The sequence below is a fragment of the Cardiocondyla obscurior genome, linkage group LG07 (genome assembly GCF_019399895.1).
Source record: "Cardiocondyla obscurior isolate alpha-2009 linkage group LG07, Cobs3.1, whole genome shotgun sequence".
In the NCBI taxonomy this organism is placed as follows: Eukaryota; Metazoa; Arthropoda; class Insecta; order Hymenoptera; family Formicidae; genus Cardiocondyla; species Cardiocondyla obscurior.
In genome coordinates this window covers 448878-468637 of record NC_091870.1, presented here as the reverse complement: position 1 = coordinate 468637, position 19760 = coordinate 448878, and the positions used below count along the sequence as shown (strand labels likewise).

Here is a 19760-nt window from a genome sequence, read left to right as displayed (position 1 = left end):
AAGGTAATGCATTTCAGAATAAGAAGCAAATTTGGGATAAGATAAATTCGAATTGTATCAAAGCGCTTTTAATTCCTTATATATAATATTACAAAAAGATAGATTATCACCTTATCTTCTAATAATCTTTATTCAAGTAAAAAAAAAAAAAAAATGTAATACTAAATAGTCCTTACATTTTCATATTAATTCAACTCAATAACTTGTAAAGTACATTACATTACGTAACTTACTTTAACCATTACAATTGATATAAAAAATGCCAAATCAATGATGAATGTAAGCGTAATATATTTAACGCTGATATTGATTATTCTTATTGCAATTTTTTTTCCTAAATTATCTATATATATCTTATCTGATATAAATTATATACGAAAATGTAACAAAATGCCGTATAAAATCTACAAAAGCTAAAATTAATTATTGTAGCGTAACAGATCTATATATACGTAAAGATACTCTTAAAAAAAAAACAATGTAACCTACAAGACGAACTTAGAGGATATTAAATTTACGCTCAACACTGACAAGACAACTCTCAGAAAAATTAAAGAAAAATGTACATATTCCGAATACTGTTAATGATTCAGTCGCGAAATATTTACCCAGTGCGAAATAATAATTGTAAAAATGTAAATCGCGTCAAATGGACGCGATTTCAACGTTTTACAATTTTCATAGATCTATCATTTCTCATTGGGTACGCAATAAATTTGAATATACATTTAAAAATATTCCTAATCTTAATCTAGCGTTCAGAAATGTGTTAGATTATCGCATTTCTTTGCTGTAGTAATACTTATATATGCCATTTAACTTAGATTTAATTATTTTTCAAGACGAAGAAAGCATACCTGCTCTTTTCAACAAATGGCAATATGATTAAAATCCAACTTCAAAATCATTTCGATTACGATCTCAAAATGTCCCGTACAATTATTTTATTAATTCTACATATTTTTCAGATCAAAAACTTAACGTTCGCGACCAAATTTAAAGACACTTATCTTAAATATTAAATCTGAAATCTAAAAGAAGAAAACTGTCGAAGTAGTTTCACAAACATCACGTTTATTCAACTGATTTAACTTGAACAGAAATTTAAAGTAATCAGTCATACCTTTTACGTTGAGTAGCTTTTAAAAATTTATGAGCGAAGTATATAGAAAACATGATCACGAATTTAATTATAATCAATATTCAATAATATTAGTACTTTAACTAAATAAGCATCTAACGTTCTATCTCAACAAGATTTCAATAATCTTTGTGTTAAAAACAAAATCTTTTCGTGAATCAAACTATATGAAAAAGTAGAATAAGCAAAGATAATCTTAAAACTTAAATTCTAAGTTTAAATCGGAATTTACTATTAAGGCATTTTATACTGGTAATCGAAAAGTGTATCAAAAATATTAATTTTAATATTTGCCTAAAAAAATTCTTATTAAAATATGTGTTAAGGCGGTATATCTACTATACTTATCTTTTTATCGCAACAATGTTATCGTCTAATAGAACTTATTTATCCATTATATTTTCGTCTCGGTGCTATTATCGTTTATATCCATAAAATTCAGTTTATCCTCTTCGTCAAATATCGATCCATCATCAGACAATTCGTGTTCCTGGTCCATAAAGATGTACTTGGTTTGTGCATTCATGTCCCGTTCTTTTTTGTGAGATTTTTTAATGGAAGTCGTATACCGCAGTTTCATTAAATTCATCACGCTCGAACTATTCGGAGGTGTAGAGTTCAGAAACTTGGAAATTGAGATATTTTTCGTATTTTCGATATTATCTGCTTCTCGACTCGTGGATGGTTGAGGATCGTCATAATCGATTGTTTTAGTATTGTTAACATTTTCTTTTTCACGCAAAGTACAACGTACTTTAGTGCTACAATTGTCAGCACGATGCTTCAAGGATAAAGCTGCACATTCATCCAACATCTTTTCATTACTTACAAAATTAACGTGATGTTCGCTCTCTTGCATGTACAATCGTTTCTTCTCCGAAGTTGGTCTCTTGCTGTGATTGTGCTTATCTTTTTTATGTGATTTTTTAATAGAATCTTTGTTATAAAGCAGCTCCATCGTTGACATATTTATTGGAGTTGATCTCCCATTCTTGTCTTCCACATTTGCAGTATCCACCACCTGTGGAATACTTGTATCAGTCTTACATCCTGTGGTGTTATCGCGTTTTGATGCGATCTCTTCATTTTTTCTCAATTCCTTAAACCGTGCAATTGGCGTTATGCACCTGGAATAATCAATTTCTTTCGACGTTGTTCGACGTTGTACAGATTCATCTTCTTGTAATAATAATTCATCTGTGGGAAGATAATTTGTTACGGTAAGCAGAATCGGTTTTTTAATAGGAGTATAAATCTTAAATTCGTCTATATTGTTGCATCCCAAAGATGTGAAATCGTTCTTCATCTTGGGTGTACTACTGTACAACATACTTCTTGACTTCTTTTTTTCCTTAGGCGACGCGTCGGGAGTTTCTTGCAATCCAAAAGACTCATTTCTGTGTGAGATTCTACTAACGTTATTCTCTTCGTTTCTTTGCAATAAATTATTTTTTTTCTGATATTCACGATCGTAGCGTTCAGCAAAACTATAAGTTCTTTTGCTACGTTTGTCTTTCTTATGTGATTTTTTAACAGAATCAAAATCATGCAGTAAGAGTCTACTTGAATTTACATTTTCAGGCGTATTCGGTCGATTAAATTCGAGATTACATGGGCTGGAGCTACAAGTCGTATCAACTGTTTGATTTTTTATATCTTGATTATCATCGTTGCAAACGTTATCCAAAGACATTGCAGATTTTTCTAATTCCATTTCTTCATGAGCATCTGTTCTGTTAAATAACTTTTTTCTATTTCCATGTTTTATCTTCTTATGCGATTTCTTAATCGATTCTGTCAATACATGCTTTAACATATTTATGTGGTTTTCAGGTGTAACTACTTTATGAGCGTCTTGAGAACTATGTGAGCTAGATTCAGGAGATGTTAAGACTTTTTCATTTGTCACATTGACATTACAAATACCTGACGATTCCTCTAGCAAAGATAACCGGCTTACCGCGCAAACATCCTCCTTGGAACTACCTTCATTCTTCTTGTCGTTTTCATCGATTTGCATATTTTTTTCATGACTTTCAGATTCAATATTTAGCATTTCATCACTTTCTATTTGTTCAAATCCACTTTCTAGCGAATCAGTTTCTATTGATGTTTCATACTGTATACCGTTATCGGATTCTGATGTAGTATTAAGGCATTCATTATTCACATTATAAATAAGCGTTCTTTTAATACTTTTATATTTCTTCTGAGATTCACTTTCTGAAGTGACATTAGTTTCACCAGCTACATCTATTTTCGAAGATTCTATCATTGTGCTTGATGAATCACGTTTTAATAAAACATCCGTACGTTGAGTAGATGATTGTTCTTCATGACAATATAATTTTTCCTATTTAAAAATATAAAATAATAAATATAACACAACTAATGCAAAGTAAACTATTTCATATAAAATTTAGAAAAAATTAATTAATCTAATTCTACTTCATATTAAATAAATTTCAATAAAATACTTAAACAGTAAAGTATAAATTAATAGCAGAAAATAATTATGCATATATACCTTTTTATGACTCTTCTTAATGGCACTTATACTTTCTGGAATTACATTTATTATATTCTCAGGTGTATGAGGCCTATCACTTGGTACTTCTTGTTCAAATTCCTGAGCTAAATTTCTGGGTGTACTTGCAATTATAACACGGCAGGATCCATTTGATCTATCAAGTTGATTGAATGAACAAAGGGAAGGCAAACCTCTTCCATGATTTGCATTTGTATCTGTTCTTTCCTTCTCAAGCAATGACATTATATAGGATGTTCTTGACTGTCCATGTGGACTTTCTTCCATATTAGCTTTATTAATCCTTACATGCTTTCTATTTTGAGGTGTTTGATTTTGATTTTCATCAATAGATTCTACAGTTGGAACATTACTGTCAGTAGAATCACTCAAACTTGAATTTAATGCTGTTAAAGGTGTGTCAGGATCAATCAAAGAACTTTCATAACTACTGTTCTCCTTTGGACTTGGAGTTGAGTCAAAATTCAATAATTTTCTTATTCCCACATTCTCATGACGAAAAGAATTATGAGTAGAGCTAAGTGCTCTCATTATTTTAGCTGATCTGGATAATATTCGAATTGATGAATTGTATGTGTAACAAGGATTATAGTCCAAACTTGAATTTGGAGAATGCAGAGAGTTATTTCTGCTGGTATCAAAAGACCAATTATTTATTTTATATTTTAATCGAAATTTATTTTTTCTTGGATACTGTTTTGATGTACCAGGCAATTTAAATTGATATGGTAGGAAATTCTCTTCTCCTGGTGATGCCAAATTTAAAATCATGCCATGTTCTAATTCTGGACTTAAGGCATTAGTTTTACTGCCTTTCATTTTTACTGAATGCCTGCTTGCTTAAGCACAATTATCCTTATTATCACATATGCAATATACTTATGTGATATGTGTATGTATAAAAATGTATATACACATGGAATATGTAATTATTTCATGAAAAGATTACTCTGGAATGTTTCTTTCTAAAGTTTATGTATTGAAATGTACTTCTCTTCTTGCAAAAATATCTATAACATAAAAAATAATCTACATTTATTTATCTGCATTAAAATTTTCTAAACTATATTATACATAAAAATTAATATTATTGTAAGAGAATTAAATATGTGCAACTAAAAATTTTAATTCGATAACGTAATTAAACAATAAATATTGCCAAATTTTTTAGACACCTAGTTATTAGACAATAAAAAAAAAATCAAGTATAATGTGCTTAGATCGAATTCCTCCGCAAATGTATATGAAGTTTTTCAACCGGAGAAAGACAAATAAAAAAAAAAAAGGAGAAATTCAGATCGGAGTAAAAAATCGTTGAATAATTACTTGATTAAAATGGTGGTTTAATATATTTTATACGATTTTTTAGTCGTAACTCACCTAAAGACGGCCTTGTAGCAGTCCCACGCAATGTGGCTGCGATAAGCGGCCGGAATCCAGCGAGTGATACACTCGGAGAAATCACATACGAAACTTGGTGTTCACCGTTGTCGGTGTCGTTTTTGATACCGCCGACAAATGTACGATGAGGTCTTTCGAGATCGGACACAAGAACGTCCACAGGTGGCAAAAATCAGTTAATTATACATACGCCGCGTAAGCACACGCACGTACAATTTTAGCTTTGTTCCGAATATTACTCACATATCTCATGGTTCATAGTACTACGAGATGGTAGACCGACAATGATGGACGGCAATAAGCGTGAGAAATAAAAATGGTAGCAGACATTTCCATGAATTACGAATAGATGTCCAGCTAGGTGAACCGTGCGGAGGAGCGGAGGGATGAATTTTTGAACGCGTCGCTGCGCGCGACACGCGACGTCCAATGGAGAGCTTAACTTTCCTGTAAACGGAGAAGTTTTATTGGATGTCGCGCGTCGCCAGCGAGGTAAATCTGCAATGTGGTGTAGGGGGCATAAACTATGTTAATGTGCAAGAGGCTTAATTTCTGGAGTCTCGCAAGAGACGCATGGTGCTCCTCATTTGCACCAACACCTCCCTTCGCCGGCAACACCAGCTCAACACGAGGCGGCGTCAGCAGTGACCGGCTGGTGTCCGTGATCAGGTCGAAGGAAAGTTAGAAAAAAAAACGTGGCGAGCACACGGAAGTCGAGACGGGCATTAGAAAAAGAGCGTGCGAGAACGAAAAACGTGTGCAGCAGGGTGTCGCGGTTTACGCGTCGTTAATCGCGTCGCACCACTCCTTTTATCCCTGCACTCGCCATTATTCATTGCGCTTCTCTCTCTCTCTCGCTCGCTCGCTCGCTTTCTCACTCGTTCACTCGCTCGCTCTTTCGTCGCGGTTGACAACAATCGACCGATTATATTTTTGCACGAGATCAGAAAGGAAGAAACCTACTCTCGATTACGCTCTCATCTTCCTGAGATTCGCTCTTTTCTGTCCATGTCAACGATACACGCGCTCTTATCAAGGCCAGCAGTGAGTTACGCCCCCCCGCATTGTTACAATTACCGTAATTCTTGAGAAATTATCATTCTTTACTGTATCGCGTTCACGCTACTCGGAGATCTCGATCAGAATCGCTGGCAATATTGAACGACAAGAGTCGCGGCGGAGGAAAAAAGAGGACGTGTGATCGGGTCGGTAGCATCGTTTCTGCCAGCCTGAGATGAGCGACCATGGCTGCATACACTTGAATAATTTTAAAGCAGCAAAAGGTATCCAGCCATACAAAGTGATACATTCATATTTTGTGACCAGCACATCAACTGAGGCGCGCATTAGGAAGGTATGCTTGGCTTTGTTCTACTTACTATTGGTGATTAAGATTTGCCCTCAAGATATTTTTCTGATATCTTCTGCTCTCTTTATATATGGCTTACCTACTCTATCTCTTTCTTTCTTTCTTTTTTTTTTTTCTTTATTTCTTTCTCTTTTGATACATTTAATCTCCCAGTTAATTTTTTAATTCTATGGTGTTAATATTTAACATTTTATATCTAAATTAGAATAATTATTATATTTAAATGTTAAATTTAAAAATAATAATTAAAAAAAAAATTATTATATTTAAATGTTAAATTTAAAAATAATAATAAAAAAAAATTATTATTATTATTTAAATGTTAAATTTAAAAATAATAATAAAAAAAAAATTATTATTATTATTTAAATGTTAAATTTAAAAATAATAATTTGATTAATAATTGTTAAAAATTTTTTAATAGTAGGAAATTTAAATTTGAAGTAAAATTTTATTTGTACTCCCTTTTGCAACAAATAAAATTTAAACAACATATTGATAAGTATTTTATTTTGCAGGCTGTAAGCTGTTTGTGTCACACATGTAAAACTTATAAGGACCGCTTACATTCATGTCTTCATTGTATCTTTTTTGGTTGCTATGTGAAGGGTCATATACAGGAACATGCCAAAACAAAGAAACATTTTTTAGGTAATAAAATACCCTTTTCAATTTAAACCTATGCTTTATTAATTTTGTGTAATATAAATTTTACATTTTATAATCAATAGCCTGTTTTAATACTGTTTTATATATTGCAGCTGTTGATTTGTCTTATGGGAATATTTTGTGCTTCCAATGCGGTGATTACGTATACGATAGAGAATTATTAAATGTAGCAAAAGTGCAATGGAGCGAATCGGCAAAATCTTTGAGCTTTGGGGAATTTTATCGTACGTGGGAACCTACACAGATAGAAGCAGAGTTGCTAAGGAAGCATCCGCGCCGAAGACGCGTCGTAGAAAATTCTACTATAGGTAAAAAAGAACTTTTTAAATTTACAAAGAATCACCAGCGATTATCCTTTTAGATTTCGTCTAACTATAAATATGAAATGTATTTTATATGGAAGTATATTGATTTCAGGTTTACGGGGACTGATCAATCTCGGAAATACGTGCTTTGTGAATTGCATTGTTCAGGCATTGATTCACACTCCACTGTTACGAGATTACTTTCTTGCTGACCGTCATCACTGCCCGCAACCAAGTCGTTGTTTAGTTTGCGAGGTATCTCATTTGTTCCAGGAATTTTATTCTGGTAACAAAGCTCCCCTGACACTTCACAAACTTCTCCACCTGATTTGGACTCACGTCAGACATTTAGCGGGTTATGAACAACAGGACGCCCACGAATTCTTTATTGCTACATTGGACGTTCTTCATCGACACTGCGAACCTGCGCCGATAATAGTTAAAGATAACCCTCATCACTGTAAATGTATAATCGATCAAATATTTACCGGGTGCCTTCAAAGCGATGTTGTTTGTCAAGCTTGCAAGTAAGTTTTTTTTTCTTTTGTAAAAAAAGTATAATTAATCGATAAATATGTTGTATTTCAATATACTAATATCTTTAATTTTTTTAAATTGTTTCAGTGGAGTGTCTACCACGATAGATCCTTTTTGGGACATATCTCTAGATCTAACTTCGGCAGTTGGTGCCTCTGGCTCCGATACACCCGGGCCACCTACTTCCTTGCTAGATTGTCTGGAAAAATTTACCAGAGCCGAACATCTTGGTTCTAGTGCAAAGATCAAATGCAGCAACTGCGAGACTTATCAAGAAAGCACAAAGCAATTAACGATGAAACAATTGCCAATTGTAGCGATTTTTCACCTAAAGCGCTTTGAGCACTTCATACTCCAGGATAAAATTTTTAAGAAGAAAATTTCTACATTCATCTCATTTCCGGAACAATTGGACATGACCCCATTCATGTCGCATAAACGTAATGGCAACAACAATAGTGCTTTGTTGGACGGCTTGTCAAAAAACGGAGAAGATATGAGCTTCAGTGACAATAGGTAATATATCGTCAATTGAATTACTAATATAATTCTCTATTTTCAATTATGACATGTATACTAAATTTAATTAAAATTTTTAATAGGTATTCATTATTTGCTGTAATAAATCACGAGGGTTCTTTAGAGACTGGACATTATACTGCTTTTATCAGGCAACAAAGAGATCAATGGTTCAAATGTAATGACCATTTGATTACGCGAGCCAAATTAAAAGATGTCTTAACTAGCGAAGGGTAAGATAATTGCAAAATAAATGGAAATTAATTATCTATATTTATATTCTTTAACAAATACATAAAAAAGAACCTGCCAATTAGTTTCTCAATTGTAAAATTTTTGCTTTGCAGATATCTCCTGTTTTATCACAAACAAATTTTGGAGTATGGTTGAGATAATAAAATTTGAAAAGAAAAAAAAGGATATCAATCAAGTGTATAATTAACTTATTTAACAGAGAATTAAAAAAAAAAATGCTACTGAAGCTCTAGATGTCGGTGGTACCTCAGACGTTAATTATTTATCAGATATGAATTATTGTTACCGCGCGCGTCGCTTTTTAGTTTCCGCTGGCGCCTTTTATATTCGATTGACTTGTCCGATCGACATCTACATGAATATAATGTAAGTGTAGATATTAAGATTAGCTCAATTTTTTTTAATCAATTGATCGCAATTTTTTGTATATCGCTGTTATATTCCTGCCGTAACACTAGCATGCAACACACCACACACACACACACACACACAAACATTTATACCACACACAGGGTGATTAAAATAAAGTGTTATACATTTTTTTTTTTCAACAAATATTGTTTGTAGTAAAAATTATTTTAAACCAAAGGTATGGTACACCGAAAGGTAGATATGGCATTTATTTCGACGACGGCGACTAGCATACGTGACTTTTGCGTGGTGGTCAAGTCACACACGAAGCGTCGGAGCACGTATGTCGCGGATTGCTGCCCGCCGAAGACAAACGGCGATCGAATGAGAGGGTCACGTACGCTACAGTACGCGTTCGCTGTTCGGTACTTTTATCTTCGCGATAAATAAGTGGTGTACGAAAAAGCAGATTGATCTTTTTACTCATTAGAAAAAGAAGATAGCTGCGTACAATTCTCTATTTTATTATACTAGAACAGACCATGCGGACGCTTCGCGTGCGCTATTTTTTCAAAGGTCCTAATTTGTGCGCGTCATTATAATTGAGTAATATTTCAACGTCGACAATGTGTTGCCGGTTCAAGAAACCCATATTATAAACTACGAAAATAAAATCATGCGACTTATCAATCTGCATGAGCTTCAGCGGAGTTATAGAGTTCTGCCGGTGACTATAACATAAAATTAAACAATATTAGTGTAGACGTGCTGAAAATAGTTAATGTTTAAACCAAAAAAAAAAATTACGCGTATGTATTTGATTCTTTAATAAAAATTAATGAAAAAAAGTTAATAAAGTGACAAATTTAGAAAATTAATTCTCACCTAAAAGTTGCTCCGCCGAGGCATTATACCCGTCTTGGGTCTGCTTCTCCTCTCAGATGGGACGTGTCGAGTTATTCTTCCACGTACTAGACACTCACGAACGCGCCCGGATTAATTACTTATTACGTAATAAGTAATTATGAAAAGAAATAAAGCAGAGCAATGTAATAAAGTGCGCGGAGAACATTTCGTGTCGCGGCCTGTTTCGTTCGCCGCCGAGTGTAAGTTAATATATATTTATATATTTTTATATATATTTGTTTTAATATATATTACTTTCAGAGAAATGATGTGGAATACATCGAAACTTTTTAATCACACCGGTTGCATTTAAATAAAATATTAAAAGTGTAAAAGTATGTACAACCGACCGAGAAAATTTTGTTGCATTAAACATAAAATTTTTTTTTTTTAATCGTATTACATTATTTATATTTTAAAATATTACCTTGTGTTATATTATCTTTTTGTCTTTTTCTTTAACAATAAAATTGAGATTCAGTTAATTTAAGCGTCACTCTAATTTTTTACAAATAGGATATAATCACGCGCAATGTAATAAATCGTTTTTTAGGTCGAGATTCAAAATTACGCGCCGCTGTGACGTTAATCAATCGCGATGCGAGATCAGCATCGTCGATTGTTGATGGGCCAGTGCGTGCTGCTGCAGCAGCAGGTGCATCATTGAGTGAGAAGAGCATCGACTTCGAATCCTGTGTATCGAGGCTGTCAAATCTTTTTGTGTGATTTTAAAATAACGAAAGCCCGCTAAACGAACACCTGTTTTCCGTGCTCGCGCACGATGTCGTCCACCACTCGCGTCGTTCCCGCTGCACCCAGGCTCGCGCGTCACGGTTAGAGTGACCTGGTGTCACTCACGGGTACGTCAATCTTTTCCTTGTATTTCCGTCTGCGCGGTCGAATGTGATTGTAATATAGACACAGGCGACAAAACCACGAACTTCGTTGGTGCGCCACGTAAGATGGATCCAAGGGGCCCTCCTGAGGGGGCCCCTGCCGAGTCCTTCGAGATATCCAGCATCGACAGAGGGGACACTCTAGTGAATTGGCCTACCGATCACCCCTTCACCTCAGCTCTCTGTGAGCAACCGAAAAAATTGAATAATAGACTCTTATTTTTGACTGTAAGTAACTCTTGTTAAGGGATGACAATGACAATGAAATAAGCTATATTTTCATGATATGATCATTTCATTGCAGGTGGAATATGTGGAAGATCAATCAAACCGTCTATTTCCTACTTATGAACAAATCTTTTCTCCAAGGGCAACCTCTCCTCTCTCTGAATTCGAGCATAGAGTTAGTCCATTGGATCCAAATATGAGTTCTACTGCTAGATATTCTCCTACACCAGTCCAATTACCTTCTTCTCCTTTCCATAATTCTGTTGTTGTACTTCAAGGTCCATCCTCACCCCTGATGTCCCAGCCTGAACCAAATATTCGAACAAACATTAATTATGTGACTCAACTAACTCATCCAATTGATACTCAGACACAAACAGATACTACAGATTTTGTTGGCAATGGGAATGAAGATGGGCTAGTATCCAGTGTCAGCAATGAATTAATTCTAATGCAGGGTGAGAAATAATATGTTTATTATAAAATAAAATATATTTTAGTCTACTGCATATATTAAATTTTTTAATTGTTTCTTTTTTTTTTTAATTATATAATATTTACAGAAACTGCACCTGAGTTAGAATCATCAGCCACCCCTTTAATGCTAACAGGAATATCAGGCACTGACTTTGCTCTTACTAGAGACTTCTTAGTGATGCAGGATGATCAAATAAATGTTATCAACACATTTAAAAATCAGAATATTGAATTGGAAGACAACCCTATCACTTTACCATCTATTATTGAAGATGCAAATAAAGAAAACAACAATCTTGTTTTGCCAGAAGATGTTAAAGAAATTCAACAAAATGCCAAAGAACCACCGTCCACTAAAAAAGAGAAAATAGTTGAGAAAAAAGACATAAGAAGATCCAAACGGCATATAACAGATAAAAAGGATTTCTGTAAGTAAAAATATTTTTTCTGAATATAGATAAATACCATATTTATAATTATCTATAAACTTGATTTATGTAACAGGTATTTTTACAGGGTGCGATGACGATTATGAGAATAATTGTGCCAAAGATGACAGCTCTAATTTGACGGATGTATGTGCAATCGCAGATCAGCCCGTACCATCACGCGCTGTAGCAACACTGCCAGGATCATATCTTTTGTTAAACAAGCTATCTACTTCACAAACTGCAGCAAATAGCGTGACTTACGGAGTTTTTGCAAAACGTAATATTCGGAAGCGCACTCAGTTTGGGCCCATAGAAGGTGTATTATGTGCTTATGATGGATCACTTTTCGAAAATGCTTTACCACTACTTTATGAAACTGAGAATGGGGAATTCTTAAAAGTAGATGTTTCTAACGAAAGTAAGGAACCGTCATTAATTACGGCGTTCGTTAATAATTTAAGTATTAAATTTAAATTAATTTCTTTCAGACACTTCGAATTGGATGCGTTTTGTGCGGCCCGCACTGACGTATAAGGAGCAAAATTTGATTATTTGCCAACAGAAAGATGGAATAGTATTTTTGACTAATAGAAACATTTCGCCAAAGGAAGAGTTAAAAGCTGGTCCTAGTCCAGACTATGCAAACCGCAGAAATTTGCTAATACTTAAACCAGATGCCAAAGAAGAAAAAGGTATGAAAAATTTGACTATAAATATTACGTACCACATAGTATAATAAATAATTCAAATTAATTTTTTTTTTAGCGGAAGTGGCTAATCAAATATCTACATGGCCACGTTTGGATGGTAATTCTTATAATCGACGCATAAAGATGTTCCGCGATAGAAATGTGAAAGAAAAGGAAAACTCACGGCAAAACAAATGCGACAAGGAATGGAAATGTTCTATATGCAATTTGATTTTCAGAAAACCGTCTCTGCTCAACTTACACACAACCATTCATTCTTCTAATGATATCAAAATTGAAAATCAAACATCTGCATGTCCTCAATGTGGACTTAATTTTCAGAAGCAAAGCGAATTAGTGAATCATGTGTCTCAACACGGACGAATGACGTTACCTAAAGCAAAGAGATTAAATCCTCTTGGTTCTTACAAGTGTTCAATGTGTTACAAACGTTTCGCTACGAAAATACGATTACAACAGCACTGTTTGGCACATGGTGCTGAAGACCAAAAACCACTGCCGTGCAGTATCTGTTTGAAACGATTTATGAACAACTCCGCGTTGTCTGGTCATTTAAAAACGCATAAAGGTAAATTTATATGATAAATTAAATTAATTATTAAATAAATTTATATGATAAATGAGTTAACAATATTTGTATCGTACTGTATTAATTACGATAATTTTGATTTGCAGAAAATAAACAAATTTTCGAATGTCCAATGTGCAAGCAGTTATTTCGCCAGGGTACAATGCTGAAGGATCATGTTGAGACACATAGAAATCAAGACGGTATATTCAATTGTCCTCACTGCCAACGAACGTTTATCAAATATTCAGTTATTCGCAAACATATTCGTGCACATCACTGTGAAAGGAAGCACAAGTGTCAACACTGTGCAAAACGTTTCCCAACTGTCGACAAATTGCGAATGCATTTGCTAAAACACTCTGATCACAGGTACTTTTAATTTCAATTTAGTGGGATTACGTTAATAATGGTTACGTAAATTAAAATAAATTTAATTAACTTTTATTTATGCAGAGAGTTTCATTGCGCAAATTGCGGTAAACGGTTTAAAAGAAAGGATAAGTTAAAAGAGCATATGACTAAAATACATCATTCCCAAACGGTTAATGGTGAACAAATAACACAGAATAATCAAGCGAAAAAATTTGTGCCAAAGGTATATAAAGTTAAAAACGTATTGCATTGTAATAAATTGAGTGTGTATTAATTATTTGATTCGTAGGTTAATCCGAATGATTACAATCGCTTTATCTACAAATGTCATCAATGTTTGGTGGGTTTCAAGCGAAGAGGAATGCTTGTCAATCACTTAGCGAAACGACATCCCGATGTTGCTCCCGAATCTGTGCCAGAATTGAACTTACCTATTTTGCGACAAACCAGGGATTATTATTGTCAGTATTGTGACAAGGTAATATAAAATAATTTTTTATTTTAATTTAGTAATAGAATTATTTATCATATTTTTTTATCGTATTAATTATCGTTTTAATTTATCGTATTTTTAAGGTCTATAAAAGTAGCAGTAAGCGTAAAGCGCATATTATGAAGAACCATCCCGGTGCAGCTTTGCCGCCTAGCAATCGACAAAAAGAGTCTGAATTTTCGGGACTGCCAAATCCGAGCTTCAGTCAAACAGTGGGCAGCATAACAACTAGTCCTCAAGGATGTCAATGGTGCCATAAACAATATGCCAGCAAGGTAAATTCTATATAAGACAATTACATTTACTATAATTTGACTGATAATCGTAACAAATATTAATAAATATATTTTACTCAAGGCAAAGCTCTTACAACATCAACGCAAGAAACACGCGCATCTGATGGAACCGGCGGATCAAATACCACGATCGCGAAACCGGCCACCACAAAATCAAAATCAACCACCCGCGCTGAACGATAATTTTGTGATACCCGATTATATACAAGGATGCGATGGAGACTTTTTGAAGCAGAAAATAATCAAAATAACAAACGACGTTGATTTGATAAGCAATGGAGGTTTGGAGATGATCGGTCAGCAGTTTGTACGTATGCGTGACATACGTTGAGGAAAAGCGCGGCATCCTCGATGCAGAGGATGAGCGTCGCCAATTTATTGAGATATGAATCTCGCGATCTTTGTACGTAGCCGAGACAGCTACGTTTTTTTGCTGCTGTTACCAAGTTATGGCGACGTCGCCTGAATGAAGCGACGAAGTGTGTCGCCTGAAAATATTTGGGAATATGCGGCTTTGTCAGCGTTAGTGCGAAACACTGAGCGCTGTTTTGTTGATTGTACACGTTGGTCGAATGATAGTGACAACGGTTACTGATGATAATTACGCTTTGGCGAATTTGTTGGAGCCGTTTAAAGAATCTTTGTCCTTGAAACGAAAAGAGAAACGCCTAAAACGTTGACTGAAAACCAACGAGGCTCGAATTTACTCACGATGGAGAACATGTAGTCTCGTACAATTGTTTTCTTGAAGCTAAGAATATCGTAAAAAGAAAGAAAAAAAAAAAAAAAAAAAAAAAAAGGTAGAACAAATCCTGATACTATCGACGTGCCATTTGCGCTAGGTCTGGTAGTTATACTTTTAAAATCCGATGTCATTCGAATGTGAAGTAGATGGGTGAAATTTAAGCGACAAGTTTAAAGCGATGTTACAAAAATCCGGCTTAAATCTAATGGATCAATCCGCTGCGTCTTAGATCAGCGTGATTTTTTCCATACGATGTGATTGAACGAGTAATGTTAATTCATTATTCACAACATATTTGGCTTCACTTATCGGCGAGTGATTGTCTGTAGATTACGTGAAAGCTTGCGATCTCTATAAGGAATCGTCCATTTCACTTTTGCTCTTTCTCTCTTTCTCTCGTAATTCCAAGATCTCGTAAATGCTTGCGTCCACGTTCTCATTTTAGAATAATATACAAGTAACATGCGTTCTTAGGTCTTCAACGACACATACTGTTTTCACGTAATCGTTTCGTAATCGCTGGTCTCATCCACGTGTGAGTCTAGTCGTCACATCCGAGAGCATGTTTGAATAATCGGCTTGAGATGTCCGGATGTTTAAATCGACGCACGGTATCGTAGTTACGTAGCCAAAGAGACTTTTGTCCTCGATTTTACGAACAGCAGGAGCATCGTACGTGTATTTTAAGCTGTGTATTTCTGGCCGCGCGTTCATTCACACATAAGCACACGTGCGCGGAAAAGCAGATATGCCGTTTGTTGCGTCGACGGCGGTCAGCGTACGTGACTTTCCGTCTTCATCTCCTCCCTCGGCCGCCAAGAACGGGTGTAAGTGTGGAGGAGCGCGTTCCCCCCCCTCAGTTCTTGGCGACCGGCTCTCCGTGATATATCAACTCGCAAGCATCGTGCGAGATTCGCACGCACACAAGATCACGTATGCTAGCCGCGGCCTGCCGCGGCCAACATCATATCTGCCATTCAGTGTACCAAGAGTTTCCGCAAAGATTGTCCAAAGATTGTGTATTCCGCAAATGTGTCTGAATTCGGATAATTGTGTCCTCTCGTAAACCTTATCCGATCGGTGTACGTCGTAAGTAACTCGCACGAACGATTTTCACACTCGGGAGACATTTACCGACGAAACGACGACGACGTTGAATTTATTTTACACGCGGCATTATACAGAACATAACATTGTCGCAATTACGAAGACAGGAGATTGCATGTTTGTCGATGTCACTGAGTACACGGAGGACTGTACTGTAAAACTTGACTTAAATAAAGTTATTGACGAGCGTAGGCGTCGTTTATTACGTTCAGTAGGAACCGTAGCACCGTAAAATAAATCAAATACAAAAGGAACGAATGCTTAGAAAAATATTAAGTCTAATTTCTCTATTAATACATTTATATATAATTTACAGGCGTTGACACACGGAAGCTAAGTCGAGGTGAACAAATTTGTTCGAGAGATTGGCAAAGGCGAACGGCGTCATGAAAAATATACTCGATACAGGTGTACTATTATATTTTTATGTTACTTTTTTTTTTTATAACTTTTCTATCTGTTTATCGTACTTTTACTTTCAAACTTTTCACTGGCGATTGCGAGCGGTCCCACCGCCCCGGGCTTCAACACCTGGTGATTCGGAGTTGCAGCGAGTGATCCTCCACCCCTTTGCTTCTGTGCGGCATCGTACAACTGTTTCTGCATCACAGCCAAGGAAACTTTGTTCGCGGACAAGAAATCCTTCATAGAGATCATTTCTCCTGACATCCTACGTGGCGTTTCAGATTTATCCTCCGCCCTGATCGAATCCCTGCCAACGATCCTCGTCGACCTTCTCTTCGAATAATATACGGCCGACACGGAAGATTGTCTCCTCGGCAAATACGGCGCCGCCACGTCCTGATTACCGTATTGCAGCTTGTATATCACATAATTCAGGCCCTGCTTTATCACGATCGACGTGACGTTCATCAAGGAATATATGCAGCAACATCCCACCACAAGGAAGACAAAGTTCGTAAATCTATACCTACGTGAGCAAATAGTATAATGTTAGTGACTTCTTTACATTTTTTAACATCAATAATTATAAATGACTTCGATTCAATGCAATAAGTTATATATGTTTTAATTACTGTTGTTAAAAAGTGTTTTAAGAATCCATTAATTTTTTTTTATTTATAAAAGAATATAAGTTTTAATTCTTGTGATGAAATTTTTACCAGTGTACGTAAGGGTAGCTCGGTTTTTGCGTGCTAACGAAGTCACCAAAGCCAATAGTGGTGAAGCTGACGAAGGCGAAATATAATGCATCGAAGTAATCCCAGCCTTCCAACGGTGCGTAAAGTGCAGCGGCACAACAGGCGACAATGCAAGACGTAATGGATAAGTAGAGCATGACCCAGTACACGCTCGGCTTCCATTGGTCCAGGTCCACATGGTCGTCGTTATTAAGAATGTCAGACAAGGATGATTTTTGAGTGCTCGACGATTTGGAAATTCGCCGGGATATAGTTCTGCGAAGACGTCTTCTCAATCGACGTACGTGCCAGCTGCGTAAGATCCACGCCAAGAGAGTGATGATTCTCTCCAGAAAAAGATTGAAGAACAAGATACCACCTAATTATTTAACGTCGGTATTAAATTTTATTTAAATTGCACTTGAATAATATTTATTACGATTTTTAAACATTTTTTAACGAAGACGAGTAACGTTCGAAGGAAAATAATAATCAGATTTTTTTACCGGAACAACCGAAGAAACCATAGAGAATGACGGCCGCTTTACCCGCTGTCGTCTGGGGTGCAGTGCTTCCGTACCCTGTAAAATAACTTCAATATCATGCTTCTTTTATTTCTGAAGCATATTATACTGCAACGTGTAAATATAGAGATCAGTGACCAAAGGAGCTATTCGTGTGAATAAGTACGAGACTAGGTCGCAGGATATTAGCATTCCGGAATTTACCGGGACATTCTCATGCATATGCCGGCCGACGACCCTTACCCATTTACTTAACGCTATTACGGACAAGTTTTGCGAAGGAATGCGATCGTCTCTACAAAACTTTTCTCTATCGTGTATGAATACTTGTACGTCGCAAAATCATTTTTATCCGCAGAAAAAAAATTAAGGAACAGCGAGAGCAAGTTAAGTTATTCGATATCATTTATAGATTTTAATCTATGAACGAGATTATTTTTTTTTAGATAACAAAAGAGATTAGTTTTATTTTATTTTTTTTTTTTAGTAAAATTTTTATTATATTAATTTTTTATTATTAATTTCAGAGGACAGAAAAATAAGATTAATTATAATAATCGTTTGCTTTCACATATATTGAGTCTTGAATACGAAAGTAAATTGGCAGATCTTTCTAAAAATCAAATCTTTTCCCGATGACGCAAGAATAGAAAATTTAAAAAAAGCGCGAAATATCATGTTCAACATGGATTCCACCGGTCCCGATTTATTACTCGATGTTGTGGATACGGATGATTAGTTCGTGGCCGTATTATTCCAGAAGCAATTGGCGCCATATAAGCGAAGAAGAAGAAGAAGAAGAATGATTAGTAAACGGTATTGCACTACATATCTTACCGATCGTAGAAACTATGGTGCCAACAAAGTGAAAGCTACCAGGAAAATCCCAGCGGCGTCTCTTGTTAATGATGCCGGTAGCGGAAGCGTTGCCGTAAGCGTACAATAGCTCGTGCAATCTCTGTAAGGACAGAGGGCTGCCTCGAAGATGGTGTTTCCGAAATGTGTGGTAAACTCTCCAGAATTCCGTGGCCTGTGCCACCCCGCAAAATGTAATAATTAAATACGACGTCTGTTTTAAGCGCGTTTTAACCTTGACTTACAGATTTCGCAACAATATATTCACACGTCAATTGTGTTATAAAAATACGCGTACGATTCATTGATTCGCCCGGAATTAATGATTATTTAATGAGACTGTTGTTGCTCAATTCTCATTTACTTATGTTTTATACAAAGATCACTATAACTTCTTTTATGAATAATGAACGCGTTCGCTACTTGATCCATCGTGTCTTGTGACAAAAAAAGGTAAGAATATTTTTTTATATGTACATTCGAATACACTTTGTACCTGACGTATCTCGAGATCACTCTCAAGCCGTTGGAAGAGAGCCGCGCCTGCGAGCATGTACACTGCGAGGACAACGGCAAGGAGGACGATCCTGGCGTTGTCCTCCGCGAGGCCTCCGCACAAGCACATCACCGGCGACTCTCATCTTTCCGACAGCCGGCCGCTGCACGCGATCCCCACCGCTCATTTCATCCGAAGCGGCGCAAGCTCGGCGGACGTAGAAGAATTTGCGAAGAGATACAGGAATGCGGGAGGATCAATTTAAAGAACGTCTCCTCCTTAACGTATATAGCCAGATAAAACTTGTGAATTATTAATCGTAAGGTATGTTTTAATTAATTCGATTTTTATCAAAAATAAGATATCGATCTTGTCGAGTGATTCATTTTTCAAGCCTCGATTATCGCCCAAGTTTA

At 35.7% G+C, this 19760-nt stretch overlaps 4 protein-coding genes across 7 annotated transcripts; 2 read left to right on the top strand and 2 right to left on the bottom strand.

Moving 5' to 3' along the window:
- Positions 1 to 52: 52 nt before the first annotated feature.
- On the bottom strand, positions 53 to 5447 carry LOC139103802 (uro-adherence factor A). Its single transcript, XM_070658833.1, has 3 exons — positions 5070 to 5447; positions 3669 to 4699; positions 53 to 3494 (listed from the first exon to the last, which is right to left on the bottom strand). Exons 2-3 carry the CDS (start codon positions 4506 to 4508, stop codon positions 1536 to 1538), a joined length of 2799 nt encoding a protein of 932 aa, XP_070514934.1. The 5' UTR covers positions 4509 to 4699; positions 5070 to 5447; the 3' UTR covers positions 53 to 1535.
- Positions 5448 to 5526: 79 nt separating this feature from the next.
- Not (ubiquitin carboxyl-terminal hydrolase nonstop) lies at positions 5527 to 9912 on the top strand. Of its 2 annotated transcripts, XM_070658853.1 has the most exons (8): positions 5527 to 6134; positions 6223 to 6444; positions 6978 to 7110; positions 7221 to 7436; positions 7546 to 7960; positions 8058 to 8486; positions 8573 to 8722; positions 8837 to 9912. In XM_070658853.1, exons 2-8 carry the CDS (start codon positions 6325 to 6327, stop codon positions 8877 to 8879), a joined length of 1506 nt encoding a protein of 501 aa, XP_070514954.1. In that variant the 5' UTR covers positions 5527 to 6134; positions 6223 to 6324; the 3' UTR covers positions 8880 to 9912. The 2 variants fall into 2 exon arrangements, with proteins under 2 accessions (XP_070514954.1, XP_070514953.1); XM_070658852.1 differs by having other exon boundaries at positions 5527 to 6444.
- A 102-nt stretch (positions 9913 to 10014) lies between these two features.
- On the top strand, positions 10015 to 16636 carry LOC139103799 (PR domain zinc finger protein 10). Of its 3 annotated transcripts, none has more exons than XM_070658831.1 (13): positions 10015 to 10201; positions 10555 to 10861; positions 10926 to 11125; positions 11202 to 11583; positions 11689 to 12030; positions 12107 to 12451; positions 12522 to 12725; positions 12799 to 13311; positions 13419 to 13683; positions 13768 to 13909; positions 13976 to 14164; positions 14263 to 14454; positions 14537 to 16636. In XM_070658831.1, exons 3-13 carry the CDS (start codon positions 10964 to 10966, stop codon positions 14804 to 14806), a joined length of 3006 nt encoding a protein of 1001 aa, XP_070514932.1. In that variant the 5' UTR covers positions 10015 to 10201; positions 10555 to 10861; positions 10926 to 10963; the 3' UTR covers positions 14807 to 16636. The 3 variants fall into 3 exon arrangements, with proteins under 3 accessions (XP_070514932.1, XP_070514931.1, XP_070514933.1); XM_070658830.1 differs by having other exon boundaries at positions 10920 to 11125; XM_070658832.1 differs by having other exon boundaries at positions 10555 to 11125; positions 12119 to 12451.
- A 99-nt stretch (positions 16637 to 16735) lies between these two features.
- LOC139103818 (potassium channel subfamily K member 13-like) lies at positions 16736 to 19482 on the bottom strand. Its single transcript, XM_070658867.1, has 5 exons — positions 19345 to 19482; positions 18831 to 19023; positions 17976 to 18050; positions 17452 to 17848; positions 16736 to 17258 (listed from the first exon to the last, which is right to left on the bottom strand). The coding sequence occupies exons 1-5, from the start codon at positions 19471 to 19473 to the stop codon at positions 16781 to 16783; spliced, it is 1272 nt and encodes a 423-aa protein (XP_070514968.1). The 5' UTR covers positions 19474 to 19482; the 3' UTR covers positions 16736 to 16780.
- Positions 19483 to 19760: the final 278 nt, after the last annotated feature.